Below are 27402 nucleotides of genomic sequence, written 5' to 3' on the forward strand. Positions count from 1 at the left end.
CTGTCCACTTAAGTCAGTTTCAAATTGGTATTGAAGAAAGTGGTTTTGCTGTGCAGATGATCACACAGGAAAATTGTGTTTACACAAACCCCAGAGCACTGGTGCACAAGAAGAGCTTCCTTTCATACGCTTTTATAGAAGTTTGTTGTCTATCCTGCAAACTTTGGAGCTAGCTTTGAACTGCAGTAAATGGCTAGTCTCAGCCAGGAACCAAGTCTCTGAGTACAGGGCCATCTAATCATTGTTTTCATTGGTGTAAGTGTTGGAGACAGCAACCTTCTCAAGCCTCCTCTATTTAATGTTTTGTCTGTTTTATGATGTGTTGGTTCATTTCCTGAAGTGTATGTCTTCTTTGGTTTGCAGTTTTCTTAGCTCTATGTACTTGAAGCAGCAGGAGGGGCTGCAGACCATGTGACTGGTTTAGTGATGGTTTAGAGCAGGGGTCCCCAAACTTTTTAAACAAGGGGCCAAGTTCACAGTCCCTCAGACCGTTGGAGGGCCGGACTAGAGTTTTTTTTAAAAAAACTATGAACAAATTCCTATGCACTCTGCACATGCTTCATTTTGAAGTAAAAACAAAAACAAAACGGGAACAAATACAGCCTTGATGTTAACAACAACAACAACAACAACAACAACAACAACAACAACAACAAAGAGGGTTGGAAGAGAGCCCTTAGGCCACTGAGTCCAGCCTCAGCACAAGCAAAGAAACCCTGACAGATGGCCTCCCAGCCTCAATGATGATAATAATAATAATAATAATAATAATAATAATAATAATAATAATAATAAAAAAGAGGGTTGGAAGAGACCCCTTGGGCTATTGAGTCCAACCCTCTTCTGCCTTTGTGCACAAAAGCACAAGGAAAGCACCCCTGACAGATGGCCACCCAGCCTCAAATTTAATAATAATAATAATAATAATAATAATAATAATAATAATAATAATAATAATAAAGAGGGTTAGAAAAGACCCCTTGGGCCATTGAGTCTAACTCCTTTGTGCACCAAAAGCACAAGCAAAGCATCCCTGACAGATGGCCACCCAGCCTCAATGTTAATAATAATAATAATAATAATAATAATAATAATAATAATAATAATAATAATAATAAAGAGGGTTAGAAAAGACCCCTTGGGCCATTGAGTCTAACTCCTTTGTGCACCAAAAGCACAAGCAAAGCATCCCTGACAGATGGCCACCCAGCCTCAATGATAATAATAATAATAATAATAATAATAATAATAATAATAATAATAATAATAATAATAATAAGGGTTTTAAGAGAAGAAGAGACCCCTTGGGCCATTTAGCCCAACCCCCTTCTGCCCTTGTGCTGTGGGGGCCGGATAAATGGCTTTGATGGGCTGCATCCGGCCCCCGGGCCTTAGTTTGGGGACCCCTGGTTTAGAATGTAATTTAAAAGGATGACAGTTAAAGAGTGACAGTTGAGGCTTGAGTCTGTTAGAGTACAGAAGCCAGTGTTAGGAGTTAGAAGACAGTTCTCTTCTTTCACTCCACTTTTTTTTCATGTCAGGAGCAACCGGAGTTGCTTCTGGAGTGAGAGAATTGGCTGTCTGCAAGGACGTTGCCCAGGGGACGCCCGGATGTTTTGATGTTTTTACCATCCTTGTGAGAGGCTTCTCTCATGCCCCCGCATGGAGCTGGAGCTGAAAGAGGGAGCTCATCCACGCTCTTCCCGGGTAGGATTCAAACCTGGCAGCTTTCAAGTCAACAACCCAACCTTCAAGTCATGAGGCTTTTATCCCCTAGGCCACTGGAGGCTCCGGTTTCACTCCACTATCAAGACTTGTGTCACATTGATGGTGGAAACTTTTCCTGCAGCAATCCTCAGATTCAAATGTAATACAGTAGAGTCTCACTTATTCAAGATAAACGGGCTGGCAGAACATTGGATAAGCAAAAATGTTGGATAATAAGAACGGGTTAAGAAAAAAGCCTATTAAACATAAAATTACATTATGATTTTACAAATTAAGCACCAAAACATCATGTTTTACAACAAAATTGACAGGAAAAGCAGTTCAATACACAGTAAAGTTATGTAGTTATTACTGTATTTACGAATTTAGCACCAAAACATTGCAACATTTACTACAAAAACATTGACTACTAGAAGGTAGACTGCCTTGGATAATACAGAACATTAGATAAGTGAAGCTTGGATAAGTGAGACTCTACTGTACTGTGAAATATAGATCTGGCTCCCTCAATGCAGAAAAAGCAAAAATTTGCACATGCAAAGAAACAATCTGGGTAACTGGCAACTAATGACTGAGAGAAGCACAATAATTTTAGTGTTTTTGTTAATTGTCTCAAAAGTAGATTTCTTCATAAATGAAGCAGGAAAGAGGTATGATGGGATGTCTCTCCCTACTAAGAAAGTGCCCACAATGAGAAATCTGATTTCGTCTGAGAACATGCCTGCGAAACTGAAGGAACCCCTTCCCAGTTTGTCTGACCCTTCATTGGTTCTTCTAGATGACGCTTTTCATCCTGGTGTTGCCCTACATCAAACAGAATCTTAGGAAGGAAGATCTGGGATGGAGGTTTCTGGGCATGATTGTCTTCCATTTATAACTCTCCCATGTATTCATATAATTTCTTCTCAATTTTTAAAAATCCTTATCAGAGGATGTCACTTCATACTGTATTCCCTTCCCTTTGGGGAGATGGGGCGGAATACAAAAATAAATTATTATTATTATTATTATTATTATTATTATTATTATTATTATTATTATTATTATTATTCTGACAGCCATGGGGAGAGGGACCATGAACACCTCATAAATTCCCAGAATGATTAGTAACTACAGCAACCTACATTCTTTTAAAAAGTAGCAAAGCCTTAAGCCTTTAATTCTAACCCATGGGAGTTAATCTGTACCAGTGTGGACTGTGCAGTAGCAAGAACTTTGCAAACTGTAGTTATATTTGTCCCATACTGAAATGCATCAAGGACGAAGAAGCCCTTAGGCTGAGTCCATTCCACTTGGTAATTATTAATTGTTCCACTGTGTGATGAAGGATAATGGCAGCACAAAAAGGGTGGTCAGAGCCATTCAGGAGGATTGCTAACTGATTCAGAATGGAAAGAAGATGGTTTCTTTGGTATTGATGATTATTCCATAACATTGGAACGGTGGGTCTTTGGGAAGGGCATGGACCTTTTGATACTCACCTCCAATGCAGGGAAAATATAACCCAAATGCTGGTCTAATTCAAGAATTCCGAAAGACCGAAGGCTTTCTTGTCTTGCCAGAATGAGACAAGTTACTTTTTGGAATGTACTGGAACACATTTGCCGGCTGCTAGGGATTTCTACCGGAGCAGGTGAGAATTCATGTTTAGTGTGGTAGTTTTCCTTGCATTTCTAAGATTGATGCCATTTTTTCCTCCTTTTTTTTTTTTTTGCAGTTATTAGATTTTGCTAGTTGTGTCAGTTATATTGGTTTCAGAAAGAATAATGTATGTAATGTGAGATTTTGCCTCAAGAGAGGGAGTAGCTGTTGTTTACTTACTCTTTTGGCAATGGATTCAAGAGTTCATGTCTCCCTATCTACTATCCTCAATATCCTGTCTTTCTCCCAGCATATGCTCCCAAGATAGAATAGAACAGAATACAGCTAAAATCAATCACATATGTAGAACAATTTTAAACAAGCTAAATTATAGTAGTTATATTTAAACTACACACTGAATTCATTGAAGCAAGTGGAAGATAGCCAGCCACAACCTGGATGTGGAGACGCAATATCTGGAGGCTGGATAAATCTGGCATAACCTCCAACCTACTTGATCAGACAAGGAAAGTGCAGGATTACTCCTCTGTTCTCTCACTTTTCTTGCTGCTTTTCTTCCATCCCAGTTTCTGTCTTAATCACACCTTTATATTGCTTGTCCACGTGTGATGAAGTTTTTATTTGTGAAATGGTAGAGGGTATATAATATGACTTATTAGGTCACCAGGCAATTGGTCACCATGCAATTGCCCATCTATCTTGGAAAAACAATATTCATAGTAGGGAGTCTGAGGGTCTATCTTTAACAGCTGTGTTATTTGAAAATGTTGGCTCTGGCCACAGTGGTCAATGACTTAGTTATGTCCCATTTTGATTATTGTAATGCACTCTACTTAGGGCTGTCTTTGAAAAGTTCTCAGAAACTTAAGTTGGTCCAAATGTTACCGAAATAAGCTGTCTGTCACAAGAGGACAGTGTAGGTTCATTGTCTGGCATGCCATGCTACTTTGACAGCCAGGAAAAACATACCTGGGTTTGAAGGCAATAACAGAAGTTTTATTCATCTGGCCAGATGGATATCAGAACAGCATCATCATTCTAAAGTGCCAACATAATTCATACAGAAGAGTGCAGCTCATTTTATACAGTCTGGCAGTGATTCCAAACTCTCTCACTTCCCAGGTTGATCAAGAGATGTGCATCTTTGGATCTGCCTTCTCATTAGCTGAGACTTCTTCCTCCACAGACCAAGGTGGAGAGGAAGAGAGAACAGCTGGTATTGGTGGGTTTCAAATTTAAAGCTCTGTTGCTGCGCCCACCTCTGAGGGGTGTAGGCTTCATTGTCCAGACTGGAAAGAATGGGTATTTAGCACTAATGAACTTTGGAAGCTTGGAATAATCTCTAAACAAAGAGTGAGGCTCAGAGAAATTGGAAAGTCAATCAAGTGGGTAAACAAAGTCCTTGATGAGTTCTGGGTGTTGCTGGCAATCAGTCTCTCATCAGGGAGTCCCCTCACCCACTGGAAGGATCTGTGCTGTTTTCTAAGACAGTTAAAATAAAGGTAAAGGTTTCCCCTGACGTTAAGTCCAGTCGTGACCGACTCTGGGGGTTGGTGCTCATCTCCATTTCTAAGCCAAAGAGCTGGCGTTATCCATAGACACCTCCAAGGTCATGTGGCTGGCATGACTGCATGGAGCGCCATTACCTTCCCGCCGGAGCGGTACCTATTGATCTACTCACATTTACATGTTTTCACACTGCTAGGTTGGCAGGAGTCTAAGACAGTTACAGAGTCCAAATTCACATAAGCATTATATATGTTATGATATTTGATAAGCTTGGGTCTAATGGATCTTGCACTGGTCCGCTGTACAGCAGAGGCTCAGTTGTAGAAACAGTTGTAGAAACAGAATGGTAACATATTTGAGCTTGCAGTTTGATTATGCAAAGTTTTGCATCAGTGAAGAAGTTAAAAAGGAAAGAGACAGTCCCAGCAGACCTGGCGGAGAGGAAGAACCGGGTTTGTTTTGTTAATTAAATAAATGTATCGTTTAATATATAGATGTGTGTATGTGTGTTTCTTGGGACTACAGGGTTAATAGAATTTTATCTTTTTATTTTTATTTATCTTGAAGCTGAGAGCGTGGGGCTTGGGAGATGAGGGAATGGTCAATCCTGAAGTGTTGGAGTCAAGGCCTAATTTTGGCTCCAAGGGTTTCCTCAGAATCACAAAAGGAGAGTTGATCAGATTAAGGTGTTAGGGTTTCCTAGATGTTCAACCTCCTAACAGTTTCCCAAGCTCATATATTATATCAAGTTTCTTTGCGTGCCTGGGAATATGTCTATGGTTGCATTCCAGTTTTTATATGTGTGATATATATATGAGTCTTTCCCTGTTTATTAATAAAGCAAAAACCTGAATCAAGACCCATGTCACGCCCAAGGCAACGGAGCACTAAGAACTGACACACGGAGGCCAAAAACTATATAATATCTTTATTAAGGAAATATATAAGAATAATAAAAACAAGTAGGAAATGTAGTCCAGTAAAAGACCTTTCAGGGAAGGTCAAATATAGTCCAAAATTGTATTGTCCAATATTTTATATTAGAGTCCAAAGTTATAATTCCAAACCGAAACACACTCTATTACAAGCAATAGAGTGGGGAAACGTCCAAAGATCTTTCCAAGGTTCAAAGTAAGTCCACGGCAAAAACTGGGAACAAGGCTTGATACTAGAAACAAGGTCCAAGGCTGGAAACACGGCAAGATAGTTCTTGAATACTTGGCTAGACAAGGCAAGGCAAGGGAACTGGAGTTGCAGACTTTACGAAGTCTACACTTGGCTGGAAACACGAAATCACTCCTGAAGCTGATCTGTTGACTCCGCACGGAATCCTCCGCGTCGGGCACTTTTAACTAAGTCTCATCTTCCTGCAAAGCAGGTGTCCAGAGCTTCCTTTCCCAAGGGAAAGAGAAGCGAAACACATCTCTCTCCAGATGCGTTCCTCCCTAGAATTTCCCAGGGGAACATAGCTAATTAACGTCTTGTTTAGCTGCTAATCTCAAGCTTCTCCGAAACTGCTCTTTTTCTCCCCGACTCGCAGCATAGGACTGTTTCCTAGCAAAAGGGGGGGAGGCAGTAGGAAAGGCCTGCTCAAGGTCTTTTTTAATGGGCTCTTGGGTAGAATCATCAACAACAGGCATCTGGAAAAATTCCGTCTCTTGCTGAGCCGGCAAAAAACCCATGTTTTCGTCATCATCAACCACGATGGCGCTGGGATCAGAACTCCAAGGCCCATGGGACATCACAACCCAGGTAAAATGTTTTGTCAAGGCAAACCTCTATAAGGGGTGTGGAGCCATTGTCTTCTTTGGATGGGCATTGCCTCTGGCCTGAGGGGTTTCCTGCCAAACCAGTTTTTCAGTTTGTCTCTTAAACTTTGTAAATTATTAGATTAATCCTCCCAGAAATATTTGGGGCTGGGCTGGGCTGGGGCCTGAGACCCAGCTAAGGTTTGTAAAAATAAGTGTATAATTGTTATTATTAGAGGAGGGGGGAGGATCAATTTAGGGAATGGTGAGAGGCAGGCTCTTGGGGATGGTGTGAGTGGGATTTTGAGGTTAGTGTGGAGTTTTAATACATGTTAATGTTTCATGGTTTTGATGACAGAAAGCGCTTGATTGGTTTTTTTTTATTTTATATTGGTTAGGTACCCAGAGATGCCCAGGTTAGGTCTTTTGTAGTGATGATGATGATGATGATGATGATGATGATGATGATGATGATGATAAAAACTTTATTTCTACCCCACCACCATCTCCCAAAAGAGACTTGGGGTGGCTTACAAAGCACTCATAATGTAATAATATATTTGATGTATACAGATATATCAATATCAAAGGAAAACATAATTCACATCATCAGTACATAAAACAATACCACAGTAAAATCAACCAACCCTAAAATACACATCGATAAAACGTTATGGTAATTATAAACATAGAAAGTATTCCTTGTTGTGTTTTGGATTTTAAGTATGGACCCATTAGAAAATGTATAAGAATGTGGGTAAACTACAATTTTCATTATCATCTGTCATTGTTCCAACCACACCAATATCCAAAGTTGGGCATGTTGGGTATGTGTGCCAAGTTTGGTCCAAATCCATTGTTGGTTGGGTTCAGAGTGGTCTCTGGATGCGGGTGAACTATAAGTCCCAGATTCTAGGGTCAACCTCCCAACCCTCTAGTAGTTTCTTATTGGTCATGAAAGGAGGGGGGGTCTGTGTGCCAAGTTTGGTCCACGTCTGTTGTCGGTGGGAGTCACAGTGTTCTCTGGAAGTTGAAATGTGGGATACAGCAAATAATAAGTAAAAACAAGAAAACACTAAATGAAACTGCTTTGTGGAAATGTAGTTTATCACCAAATGTACTAAATTATGTACCAACAATGAGCCTATAATCTTCCATCTCAGAATTTACAGCCTGACGTTGCAGTAGGCACATATATTTAACAGAAAAGGTTAATTTAAAACTTGTGTTTTGAATAATCTGTGTGTATGTGTGTGTGAAGGGATTTTTCCTAGGGGATTTCATTTTTTCCTGATCAAGCTGCTACAGATCTTGGGAACATTACTGTGAATTATAAACCCCAGAATCCCAGAGCCAGTATAAATTATCTTGATTGGTAGGAATTGTAATATTGGAAAGAAAGTTCAAAACATGGGGGGTGATGTTTCATTTTAGAAATAGCTAAAAACAGCCTTTCTTAAGGGATTAAACCTTTAAGGGAATGTTTATGCATCGTAACTCAAACATCTTGGAAGAGTTAATACTTTCATTCTGAGTCATATCTGTGTGGAACAGAACTCATTACACTGTCTAATCCCTGACTCTCCTTTGCAGATTTTTGGTGTTGCATTACTCCTGTGGCTATTCGTTGCTTCATTAGTGCTATTTATTAACTTCTTTCCATATGCACATTCTCTTACACAAAAAGAGAGAGGGGATTTACAAGTAAAGGCATGGTGGTTGTAAATTAACCTCTATGGACACATTTTGTTATTAGCACCTTCAAAAATCTGCTCTGTTTTAAAATTACCTTCCCCTGACCTGTTTTTTTCTTCGATGGACTACAAAGACCGGGAACTGTAGGGATCCAATATGTTGAAATTCTCAAGTTTGGATAGGCAGTCTTAAAGCACGGGGTTTCATTGTATAGCTAATGTAATTAACTCTTTCACAGATCTCTTTTTTTCTACCAGCAATTACTCTTGTGAATATATATACTGTTGCCAATTCCTTTTTCATTAAAAGTAAAAAAAAAAAAAGAAGATGTATTTGTTTTAGCTGGAGGACACTGATTCATTGAAAGTGCAGCAATAAATTGCTGGATGAAAAGATCATTTTCTGGATGCAAAGGTGAAAGATTCTTTGTTAGAGTGCCTCTGAGCATAATCAGAACATTTTTCTGCACAACTGAATAACTGTATCCTTGTATCCACTGCCTCCCCAGACCCAATAATTTAAGCAGAGGCTGGATGGCCATCTGTTGTGAGTGCTTTGATTGTGTGTTTCTGCCTGGTAGGGGCTTGGACTGGATGGCACATGTGGTGGCTTCCAACTCTATGATTCTATTAATTATGGCAGTAGTCTTACCTGGTAGAAAAGTACTGGAAACAGATAAATTATAATATAATATACAGTAGAATCTCACTTATCCAAGCTAAATGGGCCGGCAGAAGCTTGGATAAGCGAATATCTTGGATAATAAGGAGGGATTAAGGAAAAGCCTATTAAACATCAAATTAGGTTATGATTTTACAAATTAAGCACCAAAACATCATGTTATACAACAAATTTGACAGAAAAAGCAGTTCAATACGCAGTAATGTTATGTTGTAATTACTGTATTTACAAATTTAGCACCAAAATATCACGATATATTGAAAACATTGACTACAAAAATGACTTGGATAATCCAGAAATTTGGATAAGCGAGGCTTGGATAAGTTAGACTCTACTGTAATACAATATATTTTATTTATATTCTGTTCTATCTCTCTGATGGGATTCAGAGAGGATTACAGGAACACATTTGGCAAACATTCAGTGCTGTTATACAACTGACAAAGACAGACATTACATAAACAGAGGCAGGCTTCCCTCTTTTCATCTCCAGCATCTGGCTGTGCTCAACTCGGCCACAGGGAGATGCTATTGTTTCATTTTCCATCCCAAAGAGCCTGTCATCCATGGGCGCCTTTCCTGGTCAGATTTTTGCCTTCATGTTTTTCAGGGCGCCTTTTACGTCCCCACCGAAGCAGTACCTATTTGTCTACTTACATTGTTGTTTTTGAACTGCTAGGTGAGCAGAAGCTGGGCTGATGGTGAGAGCTCACCCTAACCCAGGCTTGAACTGCCAACCTTCCGGTCAGCAGGATCTTCTATAGCAGGCGGTTTAACCCGCTGTGCTAGTCTGGCCCTAATTATTGATATGATAATCAATAATTTAAAGTATACTATCTAAATTCAGAAGGGTGGTGCTCTGGCTGCTATTATGCAGGCTGCTCTGGGCTGTGGCACAGGCTGGTGAGCAGCCTGCTGCAATAAATCACTCTGGCTATGAGGTCATGAGTTCGAGGCCAGTTCGTGGCGGGTTGAGCACCCGTCAATTAAAAAATAAAAAATAGCCCCTGCTCGTTGCTGACCTAGCAACCCGAAAGATAGTTGCATCTATCAAGTAGGAAATAAAGTACCACTTATAAAGTGGGGAGGCAAATTTAACTAATTTGAGATGTTGGAATGAAGAAGTGCCGTCACAGTGGATGATGAAGCAGCTGCTCCCCCCTGTGGCCAGAATCGAACAATCCCTCAGGAGAAGGTTAAATTGCCTCTGCTTCTGTCTCTGTCTCGGTTCTATGTGTATATGGGCATTGAATGTTTGCCCTATATGTATCTAATGTGATCCGCCCTGAGTCCCCTTCGGGGTGAGAAGGGCGGAATATAAATACTGTAAATAAATAAAATGAAATAATTTTATTTGGATTTCTTCCTTATTTCAGTGCTCATTGCTGTGGGTACAGACACACTTCTCCAGGGGCAGTTTAAGAGCCTGGCTGTCTATTTGCTGTAAGTATTCCTGTTAAATTTGGAGATGAGAGAATATGAATTTGGATACTTTCTGGACTATTTATTAAGTGCATGCACATTCATACATGAAGGAGACATACACACCGTAATTCACTTTTTGCAGGTCTCTACTTTTATAGAACTAGGCCTGTTGGAAATAGCAACCTTCTTCAAGCCTTCACTAGTTATTTTTTATGTATATAATTCAGATTGCTTAGGTAAAGGTAAAGGTTTCCCCTGACGTTAAGTATCCGACTCTGGGGGTTGGTGCTCATCTCCATTTCTAAGCCGAAGAGCCTGTAGACACCTCCAAGGTCATGTGGCCGGCATGACTGCATGGAGCGCCGTTACCTTCCTACTGGAGCGGTACCTATTGATCTACTCACATTTGCATGTTTTCAAACTGCTAGGTTGGCAGAATCTGGAGCTAATAGTGGGCACTCATTCCATTCCTCAGATTCAAACCTGTGACCTTTTGATCTGCAAGTTCAGCAACTCAGCGCTTTAACACGCTGTGCCACCTGAGACTCCTCAGATTGCTTACTGTGTTGTATATGTGTGCATCGGTATGCAATTTTACCTTAACTCTTTTGTTGTGGGAGGGGCTGCAGACCATGTGATCAGATCTGGGCTTGTTCAGGATCCAGATTCCATTTTAGAAAAGTATGCTTAGAGACTTCAGTAGGAACTGTTTGCTTTCAGATGCCAGCAAAAACTTTATACTTAGAAACTTCAGTAGGAACAGTATGTTTCCAAACTCCATTGGACTTTCAGACTAGACAGAGACTCTATTAGTATCTCAGAACAGAGAGATGCATTAGATTATGGACTGCTGATTTTAAGAATGATGCCCTGTGTTATCCACACAGAGAAACTACTTCAAATCGTATTTGTAACTGGACTGATATGCAAAGTACCTGTTTGTGGGTAAACCAAGTATGTTACTTTTAAAGAAGCCTGCTTATTTTTGTCTCTTGAAAGCATGATTTAAAGGCAAATATATTTTAAGGGAGAGTAGATGTTTTGGGGCAACTAAAAGAACACTTCTGAAACTCTGCTATATACATATATATATGTTTTTGTGCATTGGTATACCTTTGTCCCTAACAGTTCAAAGAAATATCTAGGTACATCGGTTTAACATCTGAGAAACCTGATTGCCTTGCATGAATGCCATTTTCCCAAAAGGTTATGACTCTAACAGGTCATACTTTTTACCAAGAGGTTATGGCATCATTTTTAAAAGGTTATGACTTCTAACAAGGTCATGCCTTTCTAAAGATCATAAAATCTCCAAAATGTTATGGAGGTTTCCATCTTTCCAAAGAGGCCTGAATTTCTACAGGCATTTGGTTGCCATATTCTGTTTTCTCAGAAAGTCAGCACAAGTTTCTCAAAAACAAGGCATGCCAGATGAACCTTATTTCTTTTTTTATAGTTAAGCTTGGCCGATGAAGATATGCTGTGGATATAGTCTATTGTCAAAAATGTGCAACCTAACCATTTGTCCAAAACGAAGTCTCTCTAGTTGATAATTGCAGTTGATAATTTCATTGGTACAGACAGAAAAAGCAAACTGCACATTCCTTTGTTGTCAGGATTGAGTGACTGACTAAAGTTACAAGATTTGTGAAGTTCTTGCCTTTTGAAATTTGGTTCATTGCTTAACACAAGCGTGGGCAAACGTTGGCCCTCCTGGTGTTTTGGATTTTAATTCCATTAGGAACTATAGGAGTTGAAGTCCAAAAGCCCAGGAGGGACGAAGCCTGGCCTAACATCAGGTAGCAATTACTGTAATCCTTCATTCATTGTTTAATCAATCACAATGTTTCATCATGATGTTGACACACCATTTCCTGGGGAGTCCCTTTGATTCTCATCTTTGGTGTCTCTTTCCCTTCCTAAATTCCTAGCTTTTATCAATCTAGGTGTAAACAGTATTTAATTGCTTCCCAACACTGAAGCCCCACTTCAATTCCCATGCACAGGTGTCTGGAAAATGATGTACCACGAATGGTTTTGATTAGTTTTTCTAATCCTTTACATAATTATAATTTTTCCTCCCCTCCAAGATCATGAACTGAGGCGTCATGATATCATCTCTTTTAATCACTATGCTTTTTACCCTGTTGAAGTTGTTGTTTTCACTGTGATTGTGGTATTTTATACTGTGTATTTTATATTGCTGCATTTTATTGTATGTGTTGGGCTTGGCCCCATGTAAGCCACCCTGAGTCCCCTCAGGCAGATGGGGCGGGATATAAATAGAGTTGTTGTTGTTGTTGTTGTTGTTGTTGTTATTGTTATTATTATTATTATTATTATTATTATTATTATTATTTACTTCTAAAGTTCTGTATTTCACTCTGTATCCCATAACACAATAGTTGCATGTTACCATGAGGACATTTAGGACTTGTGACACATATCTCGATTTCAGTAAGACCTTTGACTAGGTTCTCCATCATATTCTCACAAAAAATACTATAATTTTGGCTAGACGAGCAAAGCTTCTTAAACTGTGGGTCCTGACCCCAAATAGGCTAGTGCTAACTGAATGTTGGGGTCACAAAATATTTGGCAAAAGTAAAAGGTTTCTGAACACCATCTAGTGGCTGTTTTAGATATTTGCATGACTCTATTAGCAACAGTGTGCTGCAACTATTGATTTTGCTTGATGATTTTCTTTCCGTTTTCAGAAATATTTCCCTTCAAAATTCGATTCTAAAAAACTAAGTTGGGTTCATAAACCATGCTCATTTGAATTCAAAAACATTAGTCATTTGCCATTAAAGGTTCAAGAAGAATTTGCCTGCAACCTCTGCAGGCTGGGAAAGGTGGGGAGGGAAGGATATGAATTGTGAGCATGTATGTGAACAGAGGAAACGTGAGAGCCATGTTTAAATATGTCCTGGCAAAATTAGGTCAGCCAGGCTCCTGCATCATTGCTTGATCCTTTTCCTTCAATCTGTGATCTGTTTTGTTTCCTGCTTTTTGCATTCCAACTATCTATGATTAACAAGATGTTCTGTTTTGGTGTGCGATCAGTTTCCTCCTGAAAATATTCATAAACTATAACTATAAACATAGATTGAAAAATTGCAAGTAATGTCTAGTCATTTAGAATCCAATTGATAGTGTTGTGCAGAGTCCACCAAAGTGAAGTCTAGTCTCAATTCTAAAATGGACTTTGTGTTCATGTTTGGAAGATTTTCAAGCAAAGCTTGCAAGAAAGACATTGCAAATATAGATATGTCACATAGCCCTTTAGAGAGGAGTAACAACATTCCTATTGCAAAATAAAATAATGAATCTTTCCCAAAAATTAATATTAATTTTATTATATTTAATGAATAGCTTTTGTAATTAGTGTAATGAGTAGTGTGGTGTAGAGTTCATTCTTCATTCTTTCTAAAATGTTGCATCGGGGGAAATTTGGCCATAGTACTTATTTTTCAATATTGTTCCTTTTCCACACTGCCATATAAAATCCAGATTATCTTCTTTGAACTGGATTATTTGGCAGTGTAGGCTCATATAATCCAATTCAAAGCAGATAAAGTGAATTATCTGTTTTGATAATCTGAATTATATGGCAGTGTAGAAGAGGCCTTTGACTAGTGCTTCCTACTCTGTCCTATGAGACGAATGGAGACATCAAACTCTCTTTGTATTATGTATCTGCGGAGTCTATTGCAATAGTCATACTGTAAGACAATTTATCAAAAGAGTTCTGGCTCAGGAGGCAAATCAGGCAAAAAACCCAGTTTCGTTATCATAGCTATGATAAGGCAAACAGCTGTACACACTCCAAGGTCTGTACCATGCAAATGGCTGCTGCAAAGCGTGTCGCAATTAACAACGATTATATATCTTGGCTTATCTAAACTTGACCAATTGCTGATGCTCTTCCTCACCTTCCACACCTATTTTGGCACAAGGGATGTCTGTGACCTAACTTGTTTACTCTAAGCTAGCCTCTCTCCTCAGAACATTCTGGAGAAAAGCACCAGCCCCCAAGAAGGGAGGGGCACAGGCATTGTATCACAAGTACTACTCTGGTTCATACAAAGAGCTTACATTATCTATATAAAAGGCTAATATGATATATGCAGAGGCAAAGCCACATATGCAAAAGTTTACTATTTTCTGGCTCATGGTCCCTTCAATACCAAACAAATAATTCAGTCATGGCAGCAAATGCTCACAGATATTGATGTTCCCTTCACAGTTCCGTGTTCAGTGGTGTGAGAATTGTTTTTGCTACCCGTTTCTTATCTTTTAATGAGTTCCTCTTTTTTCAGTATTTCAGGTATAGCCGTTTCAGTGTGTGAAGCAGCATACTTTGCCAGTCTGTTCTTGGCCATCGGTTCCATGTAAGTTCTAATCTCCATCCCACTCCTTTCATGGAAGCATTTTGGGGTTGGCATGGTATTGAATTCTGCAATCACCTTGAAGTTGAGTAAGGGCCCTTCCACACAGTCCTATATCTCAGAATATCAAGGAAGAAAATCCCACAATATCACCTTTGAACTGGGTTATCTGAGTCCACATTGCCATATATTCCAGTTCAAAGAAGATAATGTAGGATTTTATTCAGCTGTGTGGAAGGGGCCTAAGCACCACACAATTTGTTTTACCTACTCTACTCTTAGTTACAATATCCAACTTTCACTGCAGCCCGAAGATAGGATCCATGAAGTACATTTGCTGGAAGCAAGCCAGACGTCGTGGAGCATTCCAGAAGTTTCTAGCATATGTGCTGCTTTCGATAGCCTGCTTCTTACACCCTGTGCTTGTATGGCATGTTACTATTCCAGGTAAGAGGCATCAAAAACATTATGACTAACACTTTGCTGCCTCTGTGCTGAGATGCCACTTTTTTTTGGCGGGGGGGGGGGGGGCAACCCTGCCCAACAACAGAGCACATACTCATTACAGCAGTTTAAAACTGTTTAAAAGCACAATATTTTTAAATTTTTTATTGTATTTTAACACCGGAGCCCCCGGTGGTGCAGTGTATTAAAGCACTGAGCTGCTGAACTTGCAGACCGAAAGGTTGCAGGTTCGAATCTGGGGAGTGGAGTGAGCGCTCGCTGTTAGCTCCAGCTTCTGCCAACCTAGCAGTTCGAAAACATACAAATGTGAGTAGATCAATAGGTACCCCTCTGGTGGGAAGGTAACAGTTCTCCATGCAGTCATGCCGGCCACATGACCTTGGAGGTGTCTATGGACAATGCCTGCTCTTCGGCTTAGAAATGGAGATGAGCACCAACCTCGACTGGATTTAACGTCAGGGGGAAACCTTTACCTTTACCCATAACTATATTTTAACTTTTGCAGTCATGACACAAATATTTAATTGTTTTTTAAATTTTCATACTAGTATGTAGATATATTTACTTTAAAAAATCTGTTGTATTGTGTCATACCATTGTTAGCTGCCTTGAGTCCCTATAAGGAGAAAGGTGGGATAAACATAAAGATAATAATAATTAGAAGTCTCAATTAGCTGTTGCTTTCCCCTTCACCACTCATTCAGCAGTAGCAACAGAATTATCACCACAATCACCTCATAAATCCCGTTACCAAGGTAATCTTGGATATTTGAACAAGATATCGATAGCCAGTGGAATATCCTTAATTCCAGTGTTATAATTTCCAGATGGTGTTCTGGTTAGTAGTCTATAGCATATGTTACACTATCTATAGCTTCTGAGTCATCTTCAAGGGTGATCCTCTGTAAGAGTGCATTGCAGTGATGTAAATGAGAAGCCGCTTTGAATTTAGTTGTGGAGAGAAAAAGTGGGGTAAAATAATAATAATAATAATAATAATAGGCTTTAAAGCTCGAACTGCAAAGACCCTGGTACAAGCCAGTAAAGGTGGTTCCAGTGGTGATCGGCACACTGAATGCGGTGCCTAAAGACTTTAGTCAGCACTTAAAAACAATCAGTGCTGACAAAATTATCATCTGTCAACTGCAAAAGGCCACCCTACTCGCATCTGCATGCATTATTTGTCGATACATCACATAGTCCTAGACACTTGGTAAGTGTCCGACGTGTGGTCCAATACAACAGACAGCATAGTGGTCTTGTTTATTGTATTAATCTTGTTGTGTATCAAATAATAATAATAATAATAATAATAATAATAACAACAACAACAACAGGTGGTCCTTGTGGTAATTGGCACACTGGGTACTGTGCCAAAAGATCTCAGCTGGCATTTGGAAACAATAAACATTGCCAAAATTAAGATATCTCAACTGCAAAAGGCCACCTTACTGGGATCTGCGCGCATCATCCGAAAATACATCACACAGTCCTAAACACTTGGGAAGTATTCGACTTGTGATACAAAATTCAGCATATGTATCTCGTTTGTCATACTATGTCTTTGTGTCAATACTACTACTACTACTACTACTACTACTACTACTACTAATAATAATAATAATAATAATAATAAGTGGTGGACTAGTTGAAGCTGACCCCAAGCACCAGAGTCCACCTGAGTCTACAATGATATAGATAGATCTAAGGCCATGTTGACATTTATCCAGGTTACACAGTTTACCCAGTTCTCAAACTCAAGAGCCACCAATCTACTTCGCCTACTCTTTTTCTGTTTATTGGCTCTGGGTTAGCTCATTACAGATAGGTCAATTAACATAAGACATCAAATTCCACCAAGAGAGCTAGGAAGGTCAACAGAGTAGAATTCCACTATATTTTAACCAGACAATCTTATCATTCACAGCACAGAGTACCATCTCATGGCCTGGCTCAAACTGAACAGGATACAGATAAGCTGTTTTCTCCTGCAATGTCTGAAGTTGCTCAGCCACCACATGCTCTGTGCACATGTCAATAGAACCATCATACTTGCATGCAGTTGTATTTTGTACTATAGTCTTTGATTACCTAATTGGGTGTTTTTCTTTCTCCTCCTCACCTTTCCAGGTACAATGCTGGTAATCACTGGTTTGGTCTATTATCTGCTCAGTAAGCAAAAGAAAGAAACCACAACTAATAGGCAAGAGCAACATTGTGATCCTTACGATGGAACCGTGGTCACCGCTAGTGTAGATGGTACTGGACAAACATACACTTTCTGCAGGGAAGTTCACAAAGAGAAACACAGGTTCACTCTTCTGGATTTGAAGAGTATCTTCAGAGGCTACAAGAAGCAAGATATTGTCACATCAGGCTCTTTAACCATGTTGTCTACAAAGAGGCAAACACACTTAGAGGAAAAAGTGGTGGATATTATCCTGCCTGTCAGAGAAAATTCAGAAGAGATGGAAAGCCTATCTGAGGAAACCACATCTGATACAGCCCTCATCCTTAATTCCCAGACAATTAATAGCTAGAATAAACTCTTTACCTGCAGCTTTTTATGGCAATGATGTTTGCTTGAGATTCTAGTGTCTGCCTCACAGATACGCTGATTTCACTCACATAATAGACCACATTGCTTTGGACTAGTGATAAGGGCCGAAGATTCCCATTAATGCTGATTAACAGGAATACATATCCAAGAGAACTCTCTCCTATTTCCTGGAATTCATTGTACTTTTCTCACTGATGAAGCAGTTTGTCTGTTTTCTCTTCATTCTTAGTTATTCAGTCACTACTATAGCAGTTGAAAGTTCTGGTAGCAAATGAGGAAGACCACTGTGGATCTAGCTCTCTGATGTTGCTTAACAAGTAAAGACAGTACAGTGTTCCCTCTTATTTCTGGAGTTACGTTCCAGGACCACCTGCAATAAGTGAAAATCCGTGAAGTAGGGACACTATATTTATTTTAATATTTATACATTATTTTAGTAGTTATACACTATTTTAAGTCTTTATCAACCAATCATGTGTTGATAAATCGCCTCCTTCTCCTCCTGTGCCGCTTGGGCTCCTTTTCTCTCCCTTCGGCTTCTCCTTCCTCCCTTCCTTAGGCTGTACATTGTAATATTTTATGATTTATAATATTATCTTAGAGTTTATTGAAAAACCACAAACAGCGAATTCGGGAAAAGTGAACCGCAAAGTAGTGAGGGAACACTGTATACAGAATCTCAAGAAAAAAACTGTGTTTTCCCCAGGTTATTCTGCTTCTGGATTTCATGTATTACAATGGCTGTTCCTGTTTCTGCTCTCGATCATGTCCTAAATGTGGAGTTTGTTTCCAAAAGGTACCAAATCCATTTGAACAAATTTTACGGAACTGAAAAAACGTGCTGAGGACATGCATTCTTTGGCTATAAAATGCCATTTTTCAAGCCCTGTTCAAAAGGGATTTGATAAAGTTTGATCGTTTTGATCTGGACATAGCCTATTAAATCTAATGCTCATTTTTTTGGGCTAAATGATCTTGCCAGAATTAGGGTGTGCATTAGACTCACATAATATGTTAATCATAGTGCTGATCCAAAGCAAAAGGAGAAGCTGCTTTAGGAGCAAATTAGAGCTCCTCTCTAATTTAATAGCCATGGCTCAGTGCTATGAGATCCTGGGATTTGTAGTTTGGTAAGGCATCAGCATCCTTTCGTAGAGAAAGCTTAAGGCCTTGTAAAACTACAGCCCCCTGACTCCATGGCATTTAACCAAGGCAATTAAAGTGGATTCCTTTTGCAGCATAGATACACCCCAAGATTTTCCTTTCAATTTCTGGAAGCTTCGGTGTCCTAACACTTTTGTTGTTAAAGAAGGAATTCTAAGCAGGCAGCAACTACAATGATCAAATAACAAAGAGTGCCCTTTTTGCTGCTGCACATTACATTCGGTAGCATTTTTAAAATTTCAAATTTCAGGGTTTTGAACATTGAGGTGCACACTAGATTCGATGGCACATTAGACTCAAGTAAATACAGTAATAGTAGACTCCTAACCAATAATCTGGTGTCATGTATAACCCATTTTTCTTTTTTCTTTTGGATTTGTTACCTTTTGGAAACAACTCTACAAATATGCTAGATCAGTGGTTCTGAACCTGTGGGTCCCCAGATATTTTGGCTTTCAACTCCCAGAAATCCTAACAGCTGGTAAACTAGCTGGGATTTCTGAGAATTTTAGGTCAAAGCACCTGGGGACCCACAGGTTGAGAACCACTGTACTAGAGTTTCATCCACTCTTTTTTTCTGATGGATATGTGGTTAACTATGGTAATACTCCTATCAAAACCTAAGGCTTAAGTAGTCCTAAGTGCTCAAGAGCTGCCTATTTTACAATTGTTTTCAATTTATTTTTTCTTTATTAAGAAGCAAAATATGTGATGCTTAAAATAGAAATAGTTAAACTCATCTACTTTTACTTTGCAAATTATTAACACATTTAAATGGTTCCCCCAACAGCCTATAACCAAAATTTGATCAATTTATTTTTCCATATATTTTATAACTACTATTACCTCCTCCTCCTCTTCTGTTTATTTATACCCCACTTTTTATCTCCATAAAGGACTATTTGTCTCACGTTGTTATTAAACAAATTGCTTCTACTTTCTACCTTTATCCCTTAATCCACAGGATTCTGAAAATAGCAGGTTATAACAAGCTTTTTTAAAAATAACTTTTTTAAAAAAAAGTTACCCCACAACTGGGACTCATGGAGAATTAGAGGCTGCAGTGGACCCTGGTGGGGTTTGCATGCCATGTACAACTGCACCTTCCTCACCCCCTTGCCAAGCATGTCATAGTCTTAGGACTAGGGCCTTTTACCTTGAGGTTGGTGGGGATGGTAATAAGCCACTCAACCTTATTTAACTTTGTTGCATTGAATGCTCTTATGCTCTACCAAGAGCCCAAGTAGCAATTTACTTCATCCTGACAAATCTCACCATAGTGGGCATAATGAAATGAACATGAACATGAAAAATAATACGAACAGAGGAAACCCAGAATTCCTCCTTGGGAAGTGCACTATTATTACAGAACTACTGTATATAAACAAGTCATCCTATAGCAGCAGCTGTTAGCATTCTTCTCACAGTGAAGCCATTGTTGGTGCTGTTGAAAGACAGATAAGAAAGTTTGGACTAAATCTTCTACTGTGCCTTTGATGAAGACTTGATTTCTTTTTAAAGTGTCTTTTTCTGTTCATCCCCACTGCACACATTCTCGTTAAATTTTTTATTTGTTTAAAAAATGTGTATGGAGAGTAAGGAAATATACATACATTGCTGACAGAGGCAAAGTCTACATGGGTTGCTGTGAGTTTTTCGGCCATGTATGGCCATGTTCCAGAGGCAGAATCTCCTGACATTTCACCCACATCTATGGCAAGCATCCTCAGAGGTTGTGAGGTCTGTTGAAGACTTGGCAAGTGAGATTTATATCTCTGTGGAATGTCCAGGGTGGGAGATAGAACTCTTGTCTGTTTGGGGCAAGTGTGAATGCTGCAATTGGCCACCTTGATTAGCATTGAATGTCCTTTCAAAGCCTAGCTGCTTCCTGCTTGGAGGACTCCTTTGTCTTCTGAATGTTGTTCTTGCCTAGTTTCCAACAGACCTCATAACCTCTGGGGATGCCTGCCATAGATGTAGGCGAAACATCAGGAGAGACTGCTTCTGAAACATGGCCATGCAGTCTGGAAAACTCACAGCAACCCAGTGATTCCTGCCATGAAAGCCTTTGACAACACAAAGAACATTAATTCATGTCATATTATATGTTGCTTTGCAATATTATGGGTTTCGAACTTATTATCAAGGCCAGATAACCATTCTGCAGAATTTTAGATATATGTGGTTTTATGGTGTGAAATCTTAACTTGTGTACATTAAAGCCATTAATGAAACTGACTCAAAAGGGTGACATTTCTCTCACCTTACAATTTTCATCAACATGTGTATTCTATTTTGCATGGTTGGTTCATCCATCTGCATAGGAAAAAGCAGGAGGATTTCCAGTGTGGGGACATCTCCAGGCATGCAAATTCCTTCATTTTCCTCATGGGAGGAGATGGATGGATGGACTGAAGAGGACAGTTTTCTGTCACATAGCAATATTATTTCTGTTACAAGGTGATGTTTCTTAGAAAGGGTGACAAAGTATGCCACCTGCTGGCCATGGTAGGCAATAGCATGTAGATCCCCAGCTTTCTTAGGCCCCTTCCATACAGGTATATAAAATCCACATTGAACTGGATTATATGGCAGTATGGACTCAGTAAGGAGCCCCGGTGGCGAAGTGCATTAAAGACCGAAAGGTCCCAGGTTCAAATCCCGGGAGCGGCTTGAGCGCCTGCTGTTAGCTCCAGCTCCTGCCAACCTAGCAGTTTGAAACATGCAAATGTGAGTAGATCAATAGGTACCGCTCCGGCGGGAAGGTAATGGCACTCCATGCAGTCATGCCGGCCACATGACCTTGGAGGTGTCTATGGACAATGCTGGCTCTTCGGCTTAGAAATGGAGATGAGCACCAAACCCTAGAGTCGGTCACGACTGGACTTAGCGTCAGGGGAAAACCTTTTACCTATGGACTCAGATAACCCAGTTCAAAGCAGATATTGTGGATTATCTGCCTTGATATTCTGGGTTATATCGCTGTGTGGAAGGACTCTTAAGATCCACAAAAACTGAATTATGCATGTAAAATAAAACACATTGTTCACTGTAACCCTTAACCAGCTAGCTAGCCTCTTCGTACCATATTGCATGTTATCATGTACAGTTTTACAGAACTTAAAACATGATGGAATGAGTTCTCTCATTTAAAGTTGTTTTAAAAAAACAGACATACATATGCATATGTATGTGATGAGACATATGCACGTGAGACACTGATAATGAATAACATGCCACACCCAAGAATTGAAAAATCGTGGTACAGGCAAACATGATATTCACAAAAAGTGACACAATTGCTTCTCTATAGTTCAACAACATTCGGAAAAGAAATGGTAAGTTAAGAATCATGGTATGGAATAATCTCAAAACATAAACGTGTTCCCAGCAAACTAGGCTATTATTTCTTGCCGCAATATACTCACACTGCTCAGTGCTTTTGTAGAACTATATAGTCATAAAGCTTCAGGAAAAAGTAGATCAAATGCTTCCATCTCAGAGAAATAGATAATCCATTTCACCCTAAAGGCCAGGCATGGGCAAACTCCGGCCCTCCTGGTATTTTGGATTTCAACTCCCATAATTCCTAACAGCCGGTAGGCTGTTGGGAATTGTGGGAGTTGAAGTCCAAAACACCCAGCAGGCCCAAGTTTTCCCATGCCTGTTACAGACGCTTGCTCAAATAGAACAGCACTACATAGTCTCTACACATCAGGAGTGATATCCACAGGCCATAAGACATTGTTATCACTGCCACCCTACCACTACATTCATGAACTACTAACAACTCGAAAAAGAAGTAAAACAGTGACTCTTAAGCAAATTCACTGAACACATCATCCGTTTTTGTGCAGGGATGAGTGGCCAAGATGATAAACGATCTGGAAACCAATACCTATTAGGAGAAGTTTGCAGGGTTGGACCACATGATCCTTGGCTCCCCTTCCAAGAAGACCATAGAAGGAGAACAGTGGAGTGCTAGCAAATAATTGGAGTGGAACAAAGTGTGATAATGTAACAGTTGATTAATTTGATTGACTAAATAAAAAATGCACTCTGTAGTAAAAATCCTAGTTCAGAAGTAGATATAACTGTTGTAAAGTCCCTGAAGATGATTACAGGAAGGAGCCAACCAGAATTAGCCCCCTCCCCACCATTATGGAAATAGGTAAACATAAGATGTCAGGTTCAATATGTATCCTGTTTTGCTAGTCTGCAAATGATACGCAAGACTTCTGCCAATTCTTACATCCGTTCAGCGTGTAGATCTTGATTACAGCACTGCACCCTAAAACATTTTCAATTGTGTGTCATTATGTTCTTTTGTTGGCTTCTCCCTTGGCCTTAGTCTCATTCCCTGCTGTTCTGTATCTCTGACTGCTGGGTGACCAAGCACCTTCTCTGTTAATCCTCCAGCAGAAAGTTGCTGTGTGGCTTCTGTGACATTTTTTAAATCAAATATTCCATTATTTCTCTTCTGACCCAGATGCAGGAGAGAAGACTGCATTGAATCAAGTAGTTAAGTCCTGATTTTATACCCCTGAAGGGACTAAGGTGGTGGTTCTCAACTGGTGGGTCACCAGGTGTTTTGGCCTACAACTCCCAGAAATCCCAGCCAGTTTACCAGCTGTTTGGTTTTCTGGGAATTTCAGGCCAAAACATCTGGGGACCCACAGGTTGAGAACCACTGGACTAAGGCCCCATCTACACTGCCATGTAATGCAGATAGAACTGCATTAAACTGGATTATATGAGTCTACACTGCATTGTAATGGCAGTGTAGATGGGGCCTCTGTTCCATCTCTGAAGAATCCCTTCCAAAACCCAGCTAGAGATCTGTCTAGAGGCAGAGCTGAACCCTCTGGTATAATAAAAGCAGTGAAAATATAGTTAGCAATGTAAGGACATCACTATTATCAAATTTATTTAAAATATGTACTTTTTAATGAGATACAGGTCAAAGTCTGATGGGGCATGCACCTCTGTGGTACCTCAATTAGGCAAAATACATGGCAAGCTTATTGCAGAAGATTTTTTAGAAGGATAGTATTGTTGGAGTGTAGAAAGAGAGTTAAGGTTCAGTAAACTCTATGTTGAATATAGTGATAGTAATTTAAACATTCAGAAACCTAAGTCAGACTTAAGGAACTCCTGCCTAAATTTGTGATTACCTATGAAATGTGGATTCCCAAATTAGTGATGTTGATGCCTCTTCTGCAGAAAGAGCAAAAGATGTAAATATCCAAACTAGTAAAAGTGCAAGAATCCTACTTTGTTCCTACAAGAAAAATCCCCTTGGGCATAGCCCTGTGGCAGAAGAGGATCTTGTATGTGCCCAAACCTGCAACTTAGGATGAATTGCTTATTGTTAAAAGCTTGAAAAAAGCAACAGTTTTACTGCTGTCTTCCTTTATCTCAGCTGTAGGCATAGCCACCTGGTTTTGACATTCAATTTAAAGGGATCATTTCCTTAAAGGTGAAGAATCAAAGGTGTTCCAGTTTAATTGCCTCCAGTTAAGATCTGTTTGACATCATGTATAGCATATCCAAGATTCTGTAGGGATTTTCAAGCTGTAAATCACTCAAACAAAGAGCTTCCTGTGGCATTTATGTCTGCGCTGAAGGCTTTCCTCGTATGTGCAGAAAATGCCAGTACAAGCAAATCCTGGTGATGCTGTATATCAAAGGAGCCTGAAAGTGTATTTTACTTAGGCAGGGCTTTTGCTTCTAACTTGTGCAGCAGATGGGGTGTACTATGGCTATGTTTTAAATGTGTTTAAACTTTTTTAAAAAAGCAGAATTGTGTCTTGTGTTTTAATTTTTGTATTCATGGTTCTTTAGTTGTACTGCCCATTTTAATAGTAGTTAGCTGTGTTTTATTGATTATTCTTTAAACTGAGGTTGTGCCTTTATTTTTGTAATGTGCTGTTTTATGTTATGTTCTGTAAGCCGCCCGGGTCCTTGTTGGGAGATGGTGGTGGGATACAAATAAAATTATTATTATTATTATTATTATTATTGACACAACGACATAGTATGACACAGCAAACAAGATAGATATGCTGGATTTCATGTCACAAAATCACAAGTCAACCACTTCCCAAGCGTTTAGGACTGTGTGATGTATTTTCGGATGATGCGCGCAGATCCCAATAGGGTGGCCTTTTTCAGATGACAGATCGTAATTTTGTCAATGTCTTTCTCCCAGCACAGAATTTAGGGTAGCTTCTAACCAATGTATTATTATTGGTATAATTATTTAAGTGGGTTATAAGCTACCCTAAATTCTGTGCTGGGAGAAAGACAGGGTGTTTTAAATTAGGTTTAATGTCTAGGAGTACCTTCTTGCTGGTCACACAGGCATCTGCTCTGAGATCAGCAGAGGAGCCTATGATGACAGATACTAGGATGAACTGATGAGTGCAAGCAGAGAACACATTGAGATAACAGATTGGCTTGAAATGGACCTACTCTCACTGTTCAGAGTGCCCTGAAACTACAGTGTAGTCTGATGTTTCCACTAAACTCTGGAATGCCCAAAGCAGGTCAAAGTTGGTTTAAAGCAGGCCTGCACAACATGTGGCCCTCACAAGGATTTAATGTGGCCTACAGAGGGTCCGAGCCTAAGCCACAAGCAGCGCTACAGCAGAGTAGCAATCCAAACCAGCTATACCTTCTCCTAATGTTTTACCTCTACATGTTTCATTTCTCTATGCATCGAAGTTATCTGTGACAAAAGGGGCACCACCAGGCCTGTAGCCGGGGTGGGGGGAGGTGGGGGGTTAGGGGTTCAACCCCCCCCCCCCCCAAAATTGTTCAAGTTAAAAAAAAATCCTGGTTTACTCATGAATTTTAACTGGTTAACCAAATCCCCATGCTAAGTCTATGAGATGCAAAAAATTAAGAGTCCCTCCAGACACTATCTCAAGCAGATATTGAGAGGTCTGAACCTGGGGGGGGGGGGGTGTCAGGGGTTCAACACCCCCCCCCCCCCGAATTTTTCAAAACCCCTCCCGAAATTTTTTTCTGGCTACGGCCCTGGGCACCACTAATAGATCCAGCCAGAGTGCTGGAAGTGCTGGTCTCAGTAGGAAACATGGCCCAGGGAGGTTGCTGGACTCGGGTTGGAGTAGTGGGGAGCAGGGATGAAATTTTAAGGGGCATTGGATCTTTATTCAAAGAGACTGAATCTTGGGCTCCAGATTATGTTAAATTTAACATTAGATTGTCCGTTTTAGAGGAAGGAGGAGGCAGCAAAGATGGGCCTCGGTTCTTGCCTCTGCCACACATCATTTCTCTTTGACTCTGGTGTCTCCTTCGCATCTGGCGGCAAAACTGCCAACTTTGTACCGTTCAGTTGTGAGAGAGAAAAACTTGTCTACACCGCTCTTCCTTTTTCTTTGCCTCTGCGTTGCCTCTGTCATCTCCTCTTCCTCCCCTCCTCTCCCCCTGTTCATTTGTCTCTTCATTGGGAAACGTAGCTTCCCAATGAAGTTATTGTGGGATCTTCATAGAAAAGATGAGTAACAGGTTTACATGCTAGTTGAGTCAGCTATATAATATTGGTAATCCTGCTAAATTCAGAATTTTTACTACAAAACTGCTATAAACTTATCATGTAGCAAGGAACATAGCTTTGTATGGGACAGCCAAATAAGGGAGTTTGCACTGAAAATTTGCAGAAAGTTACATGCCTTGAAACATATCATAGAGGGACATGAGAGATGTGCCTGTAAACTATGTGGATGTGGTAACACATCCGGGCGTCCCCTGGGCAACGTCTTTGTAGATGACCAATTCTCTCACACCAGAAGCAACTTGCAGTTTTTTCTCAAGTCGCTTCTGACATGAAAACTGGGCCCATATGGCCAAGCAACATCAGAGTGTGATCAAGATGGCAAAAACTGTTAATGAGGGAACACACACACAAAGTGTGCTTTTACTTGAACCTACTTTGAAGGATGAGATTCTGCCCTCTTCCTCTCCTCTCTTTACTCTGAGCTGAATGCAAACAACATTTTTTTACGTTGAACTCAATTTATAGCAACTGAAAAATGCTGAAGACAAAGGAGGGGAGAAACTGGCACATGCTAAAGGTAATTAAAAAGCTGGGATGACAGAAAAGTAATCGGTATTGTCTTTGCCAAACTGGAACAGCTGGAGGGTATGAAATCACTGCAGAGCTTTGGCACAGGTTGAAACTGCTGTTCATTTTTAGGGAGACACTGACAAATGTGAGAAAATTCTTGAGAAACAATGGCAAAACTTTGGCACAAGTCTAGAGCAAATCAGACAATGGCAGCTTATACACAGCCACAAAATGACCTTGTCAAGCACAATAATCTGAACAAGCCCTGGAACTTTCTTGGTTTTAGAAATATGAGAAGTCAGTATATGTTCTGGATCTGGCATTTTAGAGCCAGTGGCGTGG

General features: G+C 39.9%; 1 protein-coding gene across 1 annotated transcript; it reads left to right on the forward strand.

Moving 5' to 3' along the window:
- Nucleotides 1-1337: 1337 nt before the first annotated feature.
- On the forward strand, nucleotides 1338-20509 carry tmem72 (transmembrane protein 72). Its single transcript, XM_003225396.4, has 5 exons — nucleotides 1338-3361; nucleotides 10340-10406; nucleotides 14711-14782; nucleotides 15087-15226; nucleotides 17375-20509. The coding sequence occupies exons 1-5, from the start codon at nucleotides 3292-3294 to the stop codon at nucleotides 17782-17784; spliced, it is 759 nt and encodes a 252-aa protein (XP_003225444.3). The 5' UTR covers nucleotides 1338-3291; the 3' UTR covers nucleotides 17785-20509.
- The last annotated feature ends 6893 nt before the right edge of the window (nucleotides 20510-27402 follow it).

This window comes from Anolis carolinensis, chromosome 3 (assembly GCF_035594765.1).
Source record: "Anolis carolinensis isolate JA03-04 chromosome 3, rAnoCar3.1.pri, whole genome shotgun sequence".
NCBI lineage: Eukaryota > Metazoa > Chordata > Lepidosauria > Squamata > Dactyloidae > Anolis > Anolis carolinensis.